General features: G+C 41.4%; 1 protein-coding gene across 1 annotated transcript in view; it reads right to left on the bottom strand.

Annotated features, from left to right (window-relative positions):
• The window catches only part of LOC132101267 (cell adhesion molecule-related/down-regulated by oncogenes-like), a 40,264-nt gene that overhangs the window by 17,203 nt on the left and 8,125 nt on the right, over positions 1 to 14,936 (bottom strand). Inside the window, exons 2-7 of the mRNA XM_059506081.1 lie at positions 3,244 to 3,383; positions 2,787 to 3,065; positions 1,912 to 2,058; positions 1,672 to 1,815; positions 1,164 to 1,454; positions 463 to 732 (exon numbers count right to left, since the gene is read on the bottom strand). Of these exons, the coding sequence (XP_059362064.1) occupies positions 463 to 732; positions 1,164 to 1,454; positions 1,672 to 1,815; positions 1,912 to 2,058; positions 2,787 to 3,065; positions 3,244 to 3,316 (1,204 nt within the window). The 5' untranslated portion in view covers positions 3,317 to 3,383. The remainder of the gene's footprint in view (positions 1 to 462; positions 733 to 1,163; positions 1,455 to 1,671; positions 1,816 to 1,911; positions 2,059 to 2,786; positions 3,066 to 3,243; positions 3,384 to 14,936) is intronic.

Here is a 14,936-nt window from a genome sequence, read left to right as displayed (position 1 = left end):
CTGAGGAATAGCCTCAGAGGAGGGCAGGGGAGGGTTGTGTGTGTGTGTGAGAGAGATGTGTAATAAATGTAATAAATATAATAAATATAGGGCTAGTTGTGTGTGAAATTGACAGCAGGGTGGTCTGGTACTCGTCATAACCTTGTGCAGTTACTCCTTACATTCCGCTGTCCAAGAGCTTATCCCAAACAGCACACACAAAGCTCACTCTCACAGCTTTCTCATTACCAGCCAAATACACCCACCCCAACTCCTCCTTTTCCAGCCAAACTCCAGCTAAACTCTCTGCCCTGCTGGAAGAATATACTGTCCCAACACACTGTACGGAAAACCTGTATCCACGGCTACTTCTACTAGTAAAATTCCCTTTTAAAGATTATCCAGGGTGTTGTGGGTAGTTGCCAGGCTTTTATTAAGGTGATCTGGATGATTGCTATAGTGTGCACTGAAGCATCGTCTTACCTGATTGGACACTGAGTTTTCCCACTGATTGTGCAGAGCTAATTCCGTTGTCAAACAGGCACTGGTAGATTCCTTGATCTTGAACCATTACTGAAGAGATGTGAAGAGAGGGGCCAGCAATTTGAAGGCGGGGTGAAGTAGCAAGAGGGGCGGAGTTGAGGAACCATGTGATGTTTGGGGTTGGACTACCATTGGCAGCACAGGTAAATCTCACGGAGGAGCCCTCTGTCACAGCCTGATCTGACAAACCTTGCAGGATGCTTACTTGTGCTGTAAAGAGTTGAAGTGCTGGAGTTAATATATACAAAGAAATTATACAACTATTCTCCATAAACTACTAATTATGTGTTCCTTTCTACATTTTTTATGGGATATTCCTACTGAATATTTCCAACATCTGATTATTTTGTTGTTCGTTGTTAGGAAGTATGCATAAAAAACAAAAATGGTAATACTAGCATTTGTTGAGGTTATAATGTTTCCAAGTTGGAAATCATGTGCCATTTTACTGCATATTTCCTATATGAAGATTGGAAATTCTGAATTTCACAGTTGAACGAGAATAATTCAGACCCTTCATGCAAGGAACAGTACCCAGTGCTTCCATACAAAAGCTGTTCAGGTTGAAGAGAACCTGAACTACATGGATTAAGCTGTCCCAAACCTTGGTAACATAAAGGGATATTAATGTAATTCCTTACCAAGCACATTCACAGTGTAGTTGACACTGACCACAGCTCCATGATCAGTCAGAACAGAGCAGCAATAATGTCCTCCATCACTCAGCTGAACATCATTCAACACCAGGTTGCTTTGCAACAACATCCATTTGGAGCTCAAGGAAAGCTCCACTCCATCTTTAATCCATTTGACCTTTGAAGAACGACTTCCTGATACGACACACTCAAGCGTCAGAGATCCAGATTGGTCTACTGTAAGATTGCGAGAGAAGATGGGATAGATGATCCTTACAGGTGAAGGATCTTCTGAATCTACATGAAGAGAAAGCGTTCAATCATATTATTCCTTCATTCAGAAATATAAATATTTTAAATAACAGTATACACCCATTATCTAACAGCAAAAAAAAAATCTCAGAATATACAGCAGCTGATTTTATAGCAAAACTTATACAGAATGAACTTCATGGGAAGTGCAACTCAAATCTTTGTGGTACCTAGAAAAACGAATAGAGTTCGCTCAACCAACCTCTGACTATGAGTTTAGTGCCATGAGCCTCTACTTGGGTCTCTCGGGTTAAAGGGTTATAAGCACCACACTTATACATGCCCTGATGTTCTGAAGACACTGAGACAATCTGAAGGGTCCCGGAAGGCAGGATTAAATACTCGTCTGAAAAACAGACAAAAGAAACAATATCTCAAAGTGTTCAACTGTATATTAATGTGTTTTTGGAGGGTTTAGCATTTGAAGCTGTCTAGTCTGTACCTGTTGACTGTTCCAGCCATTTACCCCGTATCCGGAAACGTGGGAGAGCAGGTGGATTGCTACGAGGAAGTGGGCATTCGATAAAAGCGGTTTCGCCCTTGTTTACAGTAAATGTCCTCCGATGGGTCTCGGCAAACCTCTCAATATCTGAATGAAGAAATCAAAAGAGCGCTCAAACGCATCCAAGCAACAGATGTAAAGTAACTTTTATCATGACCAAGTAATGATTTTCAGTTGAAGAAAGAAGCTGTGTAGTGATATGAGAGAAATTGAACTAGAACAGCTAGTTTCATAACTGGTTACCTTTGACAATAGTCAATTATATAGTTTAGCAATCATTCTACAAAATATCTGACCAATGAATGTGGCATCTGACTGATCAGAATCAAACATGTGTCAGCTGTGCAATAAACTGGTATACTCATTTCATCACAAAGACCTTCTGTCAAAGAGGTGTTTATATTGGATTGTGAGTGGCAGAGAACATGTGCTTTCAACTGAATAATGCAGCCTTATCTGCAAACCTAATCAGGCCCTGGGTCAGGTGCCGGGGGGTTTGCGTCCGCTAGGGCGCCCTTCCCGGCATCAGCTCTCAGTACGACACAGGAAGGCCCCAGGCTCATTAAGGATACTGCTGAAGAGGTGTCTGGATAAGTGCCAGACTGAAAAGAAAGAACCATTTCCTTCCCCTCCAACACTCATCTACGGTTGGCCATTCTAACAGTGTTAATGGCTTGAGAAATCCGCCTTCTGATACTTCCTGTCTTTCTTATCCAGCGACCTCTTTGAAGTGCAGTCTTGTAAGAGTGTTGTTCTTACAGCTACGCTGAAAGTGTATTTGCCAGCATACTATGCCTGTGATCAAGTGTGCCTACCTGCAATGTGAACTCGTGCATGCCGGCTGATGATGGAGCCCGTCTCGGACTGCGCCAAGCACTGGTAGGAGCCTGTGAGAGCTGATTGGAGAGATGACAGAGAAAGGGACCCTGGACTAAGTTCCACTCCAGACTGGTGGCTAGGGTCTAGTGGTTGACCCTGAAAAAGCCAGCTGATTCTGGCAGTGGCTGGATGCACTGTGCAACGCAGGTGGACCGCACTACCCTGCTTCTGTACCACAGAGAGAGGCTCCACACGAAAAGAGAGAGACAGGACAGCTAAAGGAGAGAGACATTGGGATAAAAGAAAAGAAATAGATCAACAGGCCATAATATGTAAATATTCTTCCAACAGCTTGCTGATAAAATGTTTAATGTCATTTCTCAATTAGCATTTCAGTTTCAATGGCTTAACACAGGTGTGTGCTAATGTTTTAAATGCTAGTGTGTTACTAACAAGGGCAGTTGAGGAGCAGGGTTTGGCAGATGCACAGCACAGCGGACAATAATCTCAGGCCACTGTCCTCCATGACGCTGTTTCACCTCTGTGCACTAACCTGGGGCCTCACACACACCCCCTCCACACACACTGCACACCTGAAACACATAAAAAAAAAATATTGGGCAATAATTGTCATGGGCAATACAATATTTGAAAAGACTGAACATGATCAATGACAGTTTTACATGGTTTATGCAACAGTTATAACAAAAGGGTGTTACCAGCAAAACATGAAATATGAACACTTTGCCAAATATTTTGTGTTGATTATAGATGAAAAATACAGTTGCATGTGTCAAAGCGCTAACAGAAAGTATGATCAAATTAGTTTTAGTGGATCACTAGTTGGTTGATATGGTGCGTCTCTCTAACATTTTGGTCCAAAGATATGGTTTATTTCACTCCTTTAATGCAAGTTTGTAGGAATTTTGAGCTCATATTATTATTATTATTTAATTATAAAACACACATACAAACCACTTTGAAAGGTCACAGCACACTTCCCCTCAAAAAGCCTATGTAGCATTCATGACTATAAGGCAAATGACAACGGTTGCAAAGTTGACAGTTTATTACTTAGGAGTTTGCTCAGATTGCTGAAGTAGAAATGCCTTAACCAATAGTAAAAGTTGCCAAAATGCCTAATCTTTCTAGTATATAGTAATATAATATAATATAGTTTTCATCTTCTATCTATAGCTGGTCAAGGAGTTCAGCTTGTGGGAGTTACAAAACTTAACATTTCACAGTTAATCCTAAACAACACTTTCAATAACCTTTATGACACATCCCCTTACACACGCCTTGATCTCGTACAGCCTTCCCCCAAAGAGAAATTTCCTTCTGTTGATCTACGACCCATTCCCACAGAGCGCTTCTCCAGTGAAACAGAAATTCCTGAACTTCTACGCCCTCTCACCCACCCTCAACCTACAATCCTTCCCCCTTGCTCTCTTTGCCTCTTCATTTCTACCCATCTCCGATGCAAGAAACCGAATTTGAAGAGTCTGCTTGTGGTCTACTCTTAATATCACTATCCTGTCACAGTGCATTGCTTTCTCACAGACTCACTGTAGCCTGAAGAGCCTCCACATGGCTTTCACACACTCACACACAGTCTCAAACGCCCTTAAAGAAAGACCAGGGGAGCGCCCAAAAGATGAGACACGGAAAAGAGTGAAAGGATCGTAATTAGGAGCATTCCTCTTTGCTTTTGAACCCATCCTCCCCTAGCGCCAGTCCTCTGTATCTGGGCTGCGTTAATCCGGAGGGCCTTTGATCACAGGCTCCTGGTCTGTGAGTCTAGTTTGGGCCAGGGGGTGGCGGACAATGGCCGCCCAGCTGTGATATTCACCCAACATCAGCCCAAAGGACAGGCCAATCGACTGGGTCAAATTAAAGAGGTTATGTCTGGGTGAGACCACTAAAGCTGAACAGGTCTGTGACAAGACACACACGCTCAAATTTACTCACATTCAAGCTTACTAAATACTTCTCTTATTTCGTTTATTCCTTTTGAATGTTTTTCTTGAGCAGTGCTTGCTTTAATAAGCGGCATTATTAGATAAAATGTCTTATAGCGTCTTAAAAACCTGACAGCTGACTTAATTAATGGACAATAAAATGAGCAAAAAGAAAAAACCCATTACACTGAAGCACAAATTAGAGTTATATCTTGGATCCAAAGTCAGGAGAGGGCTTTTTGGTCAACCACCTAGCAACTATTCAAAACACCCTAGTATCCACCAAAATAATGCCCTCTTAGCAACCATAGGCCCTTTCACACCACGGGAACCTTTTCATAGTACCAGAACTAATTGTGGAACTACCCACTTTTTGGCATTTTTCGCACCGCCCAAACTGGTTGCGGTCTGCTTTTTCCAGAACCAAATTAGCTCTGACTCCAGAGCAGGGTCTAACCAGCACAGCTGATACTAACCGTGACGCGAGTAGACATTGATTTGCCAAACGCATACCAAAACGCCCTCATCCGCCATGATTTAAAATGCAGTGTAAACATTGTAAACATTGTGTCAACTTATTTTGCAAGTATGGAGAACAGCGACAGATAGACAGACGCCTAAGTGCAGGCACTTGTAGCAAATGTAGCACTGCCAGTTGTCATTGGAGATTCTTAGTCCTCCTCTCCGTTCTTTCAATCGCTTTACGTTTACGTTGACATTCCATGTTCATTATTGTAAAACCTGCGAGACACAACAAAAACACAGCGCCGATCACAGCGTCCTCCATCCTCCTATTGTTAACCTTGTTCCTCTTTGTTTCCATTGTTGAACGCCGCACACAAACGACGTCGCTGTCAACCGGCACTTCCTAGTACACACTGCCGGTGCGAATGCAACCCTTTAAATGGTAGTGGGAAATAGTTTGCGCAAAATCATCCCAGTACTTTAGTACTGAACATTTAGTTCTGGAACTAAAGCGGTGCGAAAAGCCCTTATAACATTGTGCTGAAACAAAAGCATATTAACAAACTATGCTGCAACTTCCCACAACACCTTTGGACGAGTGCTTGACTTAAAAATCAAGTTAATAGTAGGGCTATGCAATTAATAGGCCTACGTAAAGCCAGGTTCACACACTCCGTCTGTGGTGCGTAATTTTTTCAGAGCCCATGTTAACGGATCAGAGAGTACACACTGCACGCGGTAACAGATGCGAAAGATGTGAACAGAAAAGTTTAGTAATAGAAAGGTGCAAAAATAATTCATATCTAGCGTTTGTGAGTGCACGTTCTAAGTGCGCGCACTCTCTCTGGGCGACAGCAGTGTGTATCTGAGCGTGCCTGTCTGGTTTTATGCAAGAGCAAAGGAAATCTGCTAGGGATGTGCACGGATAGTCGAACATTCGAAAATTCGTTCTGCTCTAATTATTCGATAAATAAAAATTATATTCGAATTTCGAAAAGAAAAAAAAGTTCACATTAAAAACCTAATTTGGTCACTTTTTGTGATTCTCCACGGCATATTTGAAGGTGTATGCAAGCAAAAAATAATTAATGAATGATTAAGGGGCCATTCACATATCGCGCCTACTAAGGCTTGGAAAAGGCTATGCGTTCCGCTTTCTCCTCCTTTCCAAAGCGCTCGGGCAGAAGCGCTCCTGAGGCGACGCGTTCTCTCCATGAAGACGGGGAAATTTCAGCAAAGGATAAATGGATTTGCAGCACAAAAAAAATCGCTTTCAGTAGCTCTGCTACTAAATTTATTTCAAAATGGCAATCCATATACAGCTATGATCAGCTGTTCCTTCATCTTGGCTGAGCTTTCAACGTTGTTACAGGAAAGGATGAAGCTGAATGTTTAGTTCTTGTCACATGACCTGCGGTGCGCTTGCGGCATTCTGGAAGTTGAGATGTTTTTAACTCGATGCTGTTCGGACGCGCCTGGAAAAAACGGGACCGCGTCGCACCGCGTGCGCATTGCGACCGCGTCGCTTCCATTATGAGCGCGCATACCGCGCGCCTACATTGGAAATAACGAACTTGAGCATGCAAAAGACGCGATATGTGAACGCCCCCTAAAAGAACTGCGGTCTTCTAGTACTTCAAATATGCCGTGGAGAATCAAAGTGATCCAAGAACATTGTTGCAGCATCTCTCAAGCAATGAATAAACACAGCTAACTTGGAGAATGCAGTGAAAACTCCTCTTCTCGCGTCTGCCCTAGACCCTCGGCACAAACATCTCCGGTTTCTCGATGAAAACATGAGAGAAGTAAGGAAAAAAACCTTTTTTGAACATTATCAGAACATTTTCCTTGATGCGAGTGGTGCGGATGCAGCCGCTGTCACCAACGATGAAGAAGATGCAATGCCCACTCGTCGGAAAAGGCTGAGCCAGTATTCCAGCGATGATTACAGAGAGTCCAGCCGAGACGAGACGAACAGTTCTTGATGGAGCCATGTATTCCACCAGATGAGGATCCCATTCAGTGGTGAAACGAAAAGACGAAGCGCTTCACAAAACGTATTCGCTTAGCACACCGTTTTATTTGTGAGTCCCGCCAACGTCTGTGCCGTCAGAGCGCGTTTTCTCCGCGGCCGGCTTTATTGTTAACAGACTAAGGAGCCGACTTTCCCCCAATCATGTTTACATGCCCGTATTTCTTAACAAGAACATTTGAAACAATAGAAAAAAAGAAAAAAAGATTTGCTGACAGTTTAAAAGTTAAGTGTAAGCTACATTCTGTACAATAGCCTAATTGCTGCAGGCTGCTTTACGTTTTTTCTTTGTTCACTTTTTTTTTTTTGCTTTTAATCGGTACTTTTGTTTGTTTGCACGCATTGTTAAAGGTTTTCAGCTACAAAACACGATGTGTAATGTTGTAGCTTATTGTAAGCTTGTTCAAAATGACGAAAACAAATGTTGCTGAAAAATAACGTCTGACTCATTAAACTTAATTTAAATAAACGAATATTCGAATATTCGTTTTTTGTGAGCTCAAATATTCGAATGTGATATTTGTGGAAAACGCCCATCCCTAAAATCTGCGTGCGAGCGGAGAGATTTGCACTCGCACCTTATATTAATGTGCTTTTGCGCTACAATAATACACTCTCTCTACTGCTTCTGCATCACATACACATACTGTATACGCACTGCAGACAGAGTACATGTGAACCTGGCACAAAAAATATATTATATCATATTTCAATACCTGAGTCACCATTACAATGAGAGTAATTGTCATTTTGTCACACCTTTACTTAGGTGATTATTTGACTTATGTCTGTTCTAAAGATATTACAACTTTTTGATAAAGCTTTAATTGGCTTTCTTTTGGAAATATGTTTCAAATTCATACTGAATGCATTTATGACTGTAAAGCATGTCTGTGTATGTCAAAATCATGATTAAAATTGAAATCGCAAAATTTATAAAAGAAATCGCGATAGATTTTTTTTAGTCCATATCGCAACAGCCCTAGTTAATTGTTGCATTCTGAAAGAATCTATTATCCCATCATTCATTTTAGCTGCTGTGAAACTCTTCGCAAGCATCAAACATGCACATACATACATATCATCTCCCCCGCCCCCTGCGGGACCACTCAGAGGAAGACGAAGTAGGAAACACAGGAAATAATAAACTCTCCCAGTCTCCTGCTCACGCCCCCTCTAAAGCCAAATGTCAAGGCTCACCAGAGAGCAGAAAGTCAGCGGGTGTCTGGCAGTTGTGGCCCCGCCCCTTGGGGTCACCCCAAAAAAACAAGGTGATAAAAGGATCTGCACTTGGCAAGCACAAAATAAAGCAAAGCAGATGGGCGTTTAATAAATCTGCACCAAAGTTATTATAGTTTTGCTTTTTTAAATTCGTTTTTATTTTAATATCGTTTTCAATTTTGCTTTCAATTTAAGTTTAGTTTTAGTTAGTTTCATGAATGGTTTTGTTAGTTTTAGTTTAGTTTTTATTTTGCAAACACATTTCTATTTAGATTTTATTTTATTTACTTTCAGTTATAGTTTTAGTTATTATAGTTTAGCAGCTAACAGAAAACTTCCAGTGTAGACCAAAGAAAGCAAAGCAAGAATTTATTTTCAGCAAAATGTAATGTTTGCACAGTTTACAATTAACTCTTGATAAAAATAACAAGGGTTTGAGATGCAAAAAATAACTAAACAAATGCACCCTAAATTTACATAATACATGATGAACATGCATATGAAAAAAACATACATATTTAAGACTAAATCTTTTTGAGTTTGTGTGTATGTGTTGAATGTTTTATTCAGCGTGACAATGCATTTGCTTTTTCCTGTTTCGGAAATAAAATTCGAAATAGTCCCAAACAGGGCTCTGTCGTTTCCTACCCCCTGCCATCATTCATGTCTGTCCTATTCATCAGTTAACTGATGGTGCTGTCAGCCTCAGTTAACCTCACATGCATAAAGCGCCATCGACAGGTAAATGTATTATACAGCCTGTTTGGTTTTAAACTAAACCACATCAGATTTTCCGCCACGGGATGAGAGCTTATTAATTACGAAAACGAATACTTATTTTTGATAATTATTACTTTATTTCAGTTCGTTTTTCAATAACTGTTGCTAGTTTCATTTAGTTTTAGTTTTTCATTTATTATGAATCTTATATTTTATTTCAGTTAAAAAAAATGTGTTTTAACTGATCGTTTTAGTCTTATTTATTAGTTTTCGTTTTACGAAAATAACCTTGACCTGCACACTTTTGAAAACATTTCATAGAAACTTCACCGAGATTAGTCATAAACTCAGCAGATCTCAAAATTAAATATGTATATGTATGAATTGGCTATAAAATTGTGTGTGCATGGTTCATCAGTCCATGGATTCTAAGGGTAACATGTCTTGTCCACGAGTCCCAACAAGCCCTCTGCAGTGCCCCATGCCATCAGTGGAAACAATCTTCTCACTCCCAGAATAATAATATATAATTACAACAATAACAACAGCCTTGAATGAAACACTGGCAAAGATTGGCAACATCGCCCCATGTGTACATAGATGGCGATGTTTGTACCCTTGGAGGGGTGGGTATAACCCTGGATAAAGATATCTGGTGTGAGGAGTGACGCTGCGCCTCTTGCTATCTCTGCAACAGATCTGGCATGACGAGGAAACACAAGCATCATTCCTGTGTTTTATCTCTTTGGCTTCCTTTTGACATCCGCCTGTATGTACTAGGCTCAGGGCAGACAGACACTTTGTAGGATATCTGCTGTCCTCCATCAGAGAGAGAGAGAGACAGGCAGCTACTACTACATGCAGGCAAGAGAGACAGCAGGGAATTGGAGCAGTCTAGAGCCTTCAATAACAGAGATATAAGTATAGAGAGAGAGGGACAGAACGGGTAGTGGAGTGCTGAGACATGTCTGATAGTAGAAGGTAAGGGAAGTCCCCTATACCTACTGAAGATCTCCATCAAATAGGCCACATCAAAAGAGAAGATTAAGGACAAAGAGAAAACAGTGCAGAAGGAAGCAAGGGTTTAAGAAAGAGTGAGAATTACAAACATTAACTTGACAGCACCTCTATTTATGTAACATCACTGTACTACTAATAACTCAAACAAGAATGCTTGCTAATAAAGCTATGGAACTTATGACCAAGAAATATTTACTCTTTGCTATCCAATCCTTGGTAGAAGAACCTGCTTAAAAGTATGAAACAGCTTTGACCAACAAGAATCATGATCAATCTACAATCAAGAGATACATTTGGCTGAATTTCCCAGAAAATCAATTAACAAAAACATTAACAGACATGAAATGTTATTGTTAGCTTCATGTTTAGCTCGATTACACACTTTAATTAAAATTAAGGGTATTGGTCATGTTGCACAGCTGATGTCCACAGTTTTCCTTATAAAAAAATCAGCCTAGACTAGGGTTGTGATGGTGAGGAAATTTTCCCACCAGTTAATCAACGCGTGACAACACCGGTAATACCGGTATCACCGTGGGGGCGGGGCGTTCACTCTTTTCCTCGCTTTCACTTTTCATATAGCCGCAATTCGGCGTAAAGCAATTGTTAGCTTACAGTTCGTTTGAATTTTCCCTCTTTTCCTCGCTTTAATTCGCTTAAAAGCACAGTGTGCATTTTACTTTCACTTTTGTATTAGCGGCAGTTCGGCGTCAATTGCTTGAATGCAACAACAAAATACAACATCAAACTCGCTAATATATAAAACATATAACTTTTATTAAGAAAACAAATAAAAATACACCATGCTACAGGGCAGGCTATGCCTAATATAAAATAACAAATAACATACATAAAGTTTAGGTATAGAAATAGTCTAAGTAAACATGTATAGTATATAACCAAATAAATAAAAGAAACGTAAAATGTTTATTAGCAAAACGAGTAAGAAAGCTTGGAGGCATGGCATAAACCAAATGTCAAATAAAATAATTAAATGACACAAGGTTTAAATAAAGTAAAAATCATTAAACAATGTGGAACCAATTAAATAAGAAACAAATGTTTAAAAAAAACTTCCAAAATCACCTTAGATAAATGCCAAAAGTCAACAGGCTTTTCAAAATCCAAAATACTGCCAAACAGGTGCTTTTGTATTTCGTTTCAAAACTAAATAATCCGCCATCTTCTCTGTCTCAACTCACTCTTTTTGTCAGTCAGCTCTCCTCACGTGATAAATGAAATCTGATCTGTGATGCGACTGTCGTTCGGCACACAGCACTGAGCAGGCGTGTTCAGTTTTTAATTGTAGTGTCTGTTCTTTTACTCAACTAGAATTTTTTTTATTACTATAAAAATTCAAAATGAAGGTTGGGGTTGGTGCCACGGTGGGCAAGTGATGTAAACCAGTGTTGCGGCTTAACAACGGTATCACTTTCAGCACCGTCTATCGTGGCAAGCCTAGCTTAGATTAGCCTGAATGTCCATTTTGGTTGTGGCTGGTAGGCTTCTGACCTATCCTGTGGGAAAGAGCATGCTGTTCTCCAGCAAACTCTAGACCAAAGTATTAGCTTAAGCTAGTTATAAAGGCTGGTGGGGGTGCTAGTTGCACTGCAGCATCCCAGAACAAAACATACCCTGGTCATCAGAGGTATTTTTTTTATAGGGAAGGATCTTTGGCCAGCATGCTACTCCAGAGTGTCCAAAAGTTTCATAAGACTTCTCCTGCAAGCCTCTCTCTATTCTGTTATTACATTTACAAGCTTGATTGAGGACTTTCTCAAGCCAGAAGAGAAGATTCACACACACTGAGTGTTTTTCTGAGAGGCTTCCAAAGAGCCTGATCAAACAGCAGTCCAACAAACCCACAGGCAGTTGATGATCATAAATCTAACCTTATCAGTTGTCAAGAGTAAAAACTGTTTTTCCTTTCTGTTTTCTCTCTGGAATGAGGGAGCAAGACCAGGGTCATACCTGAGATCCTGCCAAAGTGCGGGGACGGAAGACAAGACTCCTCAGGAAGTCTAAGAACATCCATCCTCAAAAAGTGCTATATTCTGTAAGATAATTCTGTAAGACTCTTTTAGCCATTAATTAATGTGCAGTACAGAGTATCCACACTGAAAATAAAAGTGGCTCTGATACCCTCATATCTTTATATGACACATAGCTTTTGCAATAACATTCTGCTGGAATGCTGGGACAATCTTGCAGAAAGATGGATGCAGTGTAAGCAGAAAATAACACAGGATGACATTAAGGAAAATAAACAATCTGACAAGCCCCTAGGTGTGTGTGCAAAGGGGGAGGGAAGTGGCACCTGCAGTCGTGTAAAAAAAGTGTGAACAAGAATGAGTCTTTCTCTGCAAGCAGTGCTTGAAGTTTCATCTGCCCCCTGCCCAGATCCCTGTCATATTGAGTAAACATGGACAAAAGACTCCACAGAGCTCTAGAAGAACAGGTCACAACTGGTACAAAAGTAGAGGCCTGAACTTAATGGATAAGAAACAAATAAACTTAGCAGTAAAATATCCACAAAATGGATCTTATTAAACAAACAAATGTGTCATATGGTTATTAGGCAATGCATAAAATAAGGACACACAAAGAAGCAGAAACATGAGGGGCACCAGAAGGAGAAAGAGACTGAAAAACATACTTCAGAAGACAGTGGGTTAACGGTTTGTAAGAGGAGAAGAAGAGTGAGTGAATATCTTTTCTGATAGTCTGGTCTGACCCTATGTGGTAAGGTTGATCCTCCTGCTGTATCCTGAACCTGTCCACACTCGCCCCCCACAAACCCTGACAGAGGAGCCGCTCTCCAAACATTCCACATAAAGAGAAAGAGATGAAGGAGAACAAAAAAATTACAGAGGTTACAAAAAGAAAATAAAAAGAAAAATATGACAAAATAAGAGAGGTGGTGTAAGTAAGTGAGATAAAACAAAAAATGAGGCATGAAGAACAGGAGGTAGGAGAGTGAGAGGAAGGGAATGACAGTAAGGAAAAAAAGGGATTCATCTGGAGATTCAAACTTCAGCTCATTTCCCCAGATAATGCCCGACAGACAAGCTTGTACTGTGTGAATCTTGCTTGTAATCCTCCCAGTCAACTGACAGTACAATGTCTTGACTTGGTGCAATCAGAGAGACCTGGCAAGCAAAACAGATCAGGAAAGGGAGAAAGTCTAAGAGACTTCAAAAGGGGGTGGGAACCAAGGCCTAGTATGGAAGACCCAAGTTAGGCTATAACAGGCTACTACTGGTCCAAGTGGCAGGAATGAGGGCAGCTCCAGGCTATGCAGATGGGACTAATGAATGGAAATACTGGGCCTCTGAACTGAGCAGTGATTAAAGGGAGCAGACATTATTAAAAAGAGAGAGAGGGGAAGACAAACAGGAGAGAGAGAGAGAGAGAGAGAGAGAGAGAGAGAGAGAGAGAGAGAGAGAGAGTCAGAGACATTTGTAAGTTAGTAAGCATTAAAAAGGGAGCATTTGTTTAATCTATGAGCAGAGATGGAAATCAAACTACAATTAGGCAGCACTCATCAGCATCCAGAAGGCTCAAAAGAAAGGGCAAACGGAGGTTAACCTTCAAATGCTCTCTTTAGTGAAAGAGTGGGTGAGTATGTATGTGTGTGAAGAGGCATTACATTCGGAGTTTGATGCTACTTCCCCGGACCAGCCTCCCCCAGTCTCTGTTGACAGGAAATTGTATCAGAGTCTACACAGCACAGGAAGCACTGGTTTGAGATGCTCATTGGGTGACGGGGCACAGCCTGGACAACCATGGCGTGGTTAACAGTGAAAGGAAAGATGGGAGGGGAGGGGAGAAGACAGGAATGAGAACAAAGGCCCCAGGGATCAGACAGTCACCTCTTACAAAGCACTGTTTACCAAGAACATACACATCCCTTTACCGCCTCTCTCCTCCCGGGGGGATTCTCAGCAGAAACAACCCGGTCTACCTCCGCCTCCTTACCATGAGTGCCAGGCCTCAGACCAGGGAGACAGTGCTAATTCCTGCCCCAGGCAGTTTGGCCTTAGTCACAAACACTTTACACACAGATCGCCCGGTGAGTAGGGGTGGGAGGGAGACCCTTAGCCCCGGTACAGTACAGAAGAACCCTCTTAATTGGAGTTTGTTGTTTGCCTTGGAATAGGAGGAGGAGGTGGTGTGGAAGGGAACGTGGTGACATAGGAGGGGTGCAGAGGTAAGAGGGCCATTTCCCAAGGTTTTCAACAACAGGGATTAGGCAGAGAACTGAAACTCAATAGGGTTGTCTCGGACACTAGAAATGGATCTCAGGGTATCCCGCCGCACAAGGCCGAAGCCAAAACTGCATAAACGCAACATGCATAACTAACAACACCCACGGTATTGTGGGAGCCACAGAATATTCTTCCAGCTGAGTTCACAGCTAATCAGAACCCTTGAGGGGACGTTTGCACACAGGAAGGGTACTTCTAATGGAGAGGAGGAATGTTACAGATAGGAGAGACAGCAGTCTGTCTGCCCAGAGGGTGTGCTGAGAGAAAAAGTTGATAGGTAGGCTAGGCCAAGAGTGTCTGATTCATCAGCCAAGCAGGGGAGGATGAGAATGAGTGTGTATGTGAGGTTGTTAGAGTCAGCAGAGCATTGGATGACTTCTCCGGTAGATGCCAAGCACTCAAATTCCAAAAGCTTTGACTTGAGAAAACAGTAACATGTCATAGCCGTGGCCTAGTTAT

This window comes from Carassius carassius, chromosome 23 (assembly GCF_963082965.1).
Source record: "Carassius carassius chromosome 23, fCarCar2.1, whole genome shotgun sequence".
Taxonomy (NCBI): domain Eukaryota; kingdom Metazoa; phylum Chordata; class Actinopteri; order Cypriniformes; family Cyprinidae; genus Carassius; species Carassius carassius.
The sequence above is the reverse complement of the archived record's forward strand: the minus strand, read 5'-3'. Positions and strand labels throughout refer to the sequence as shown.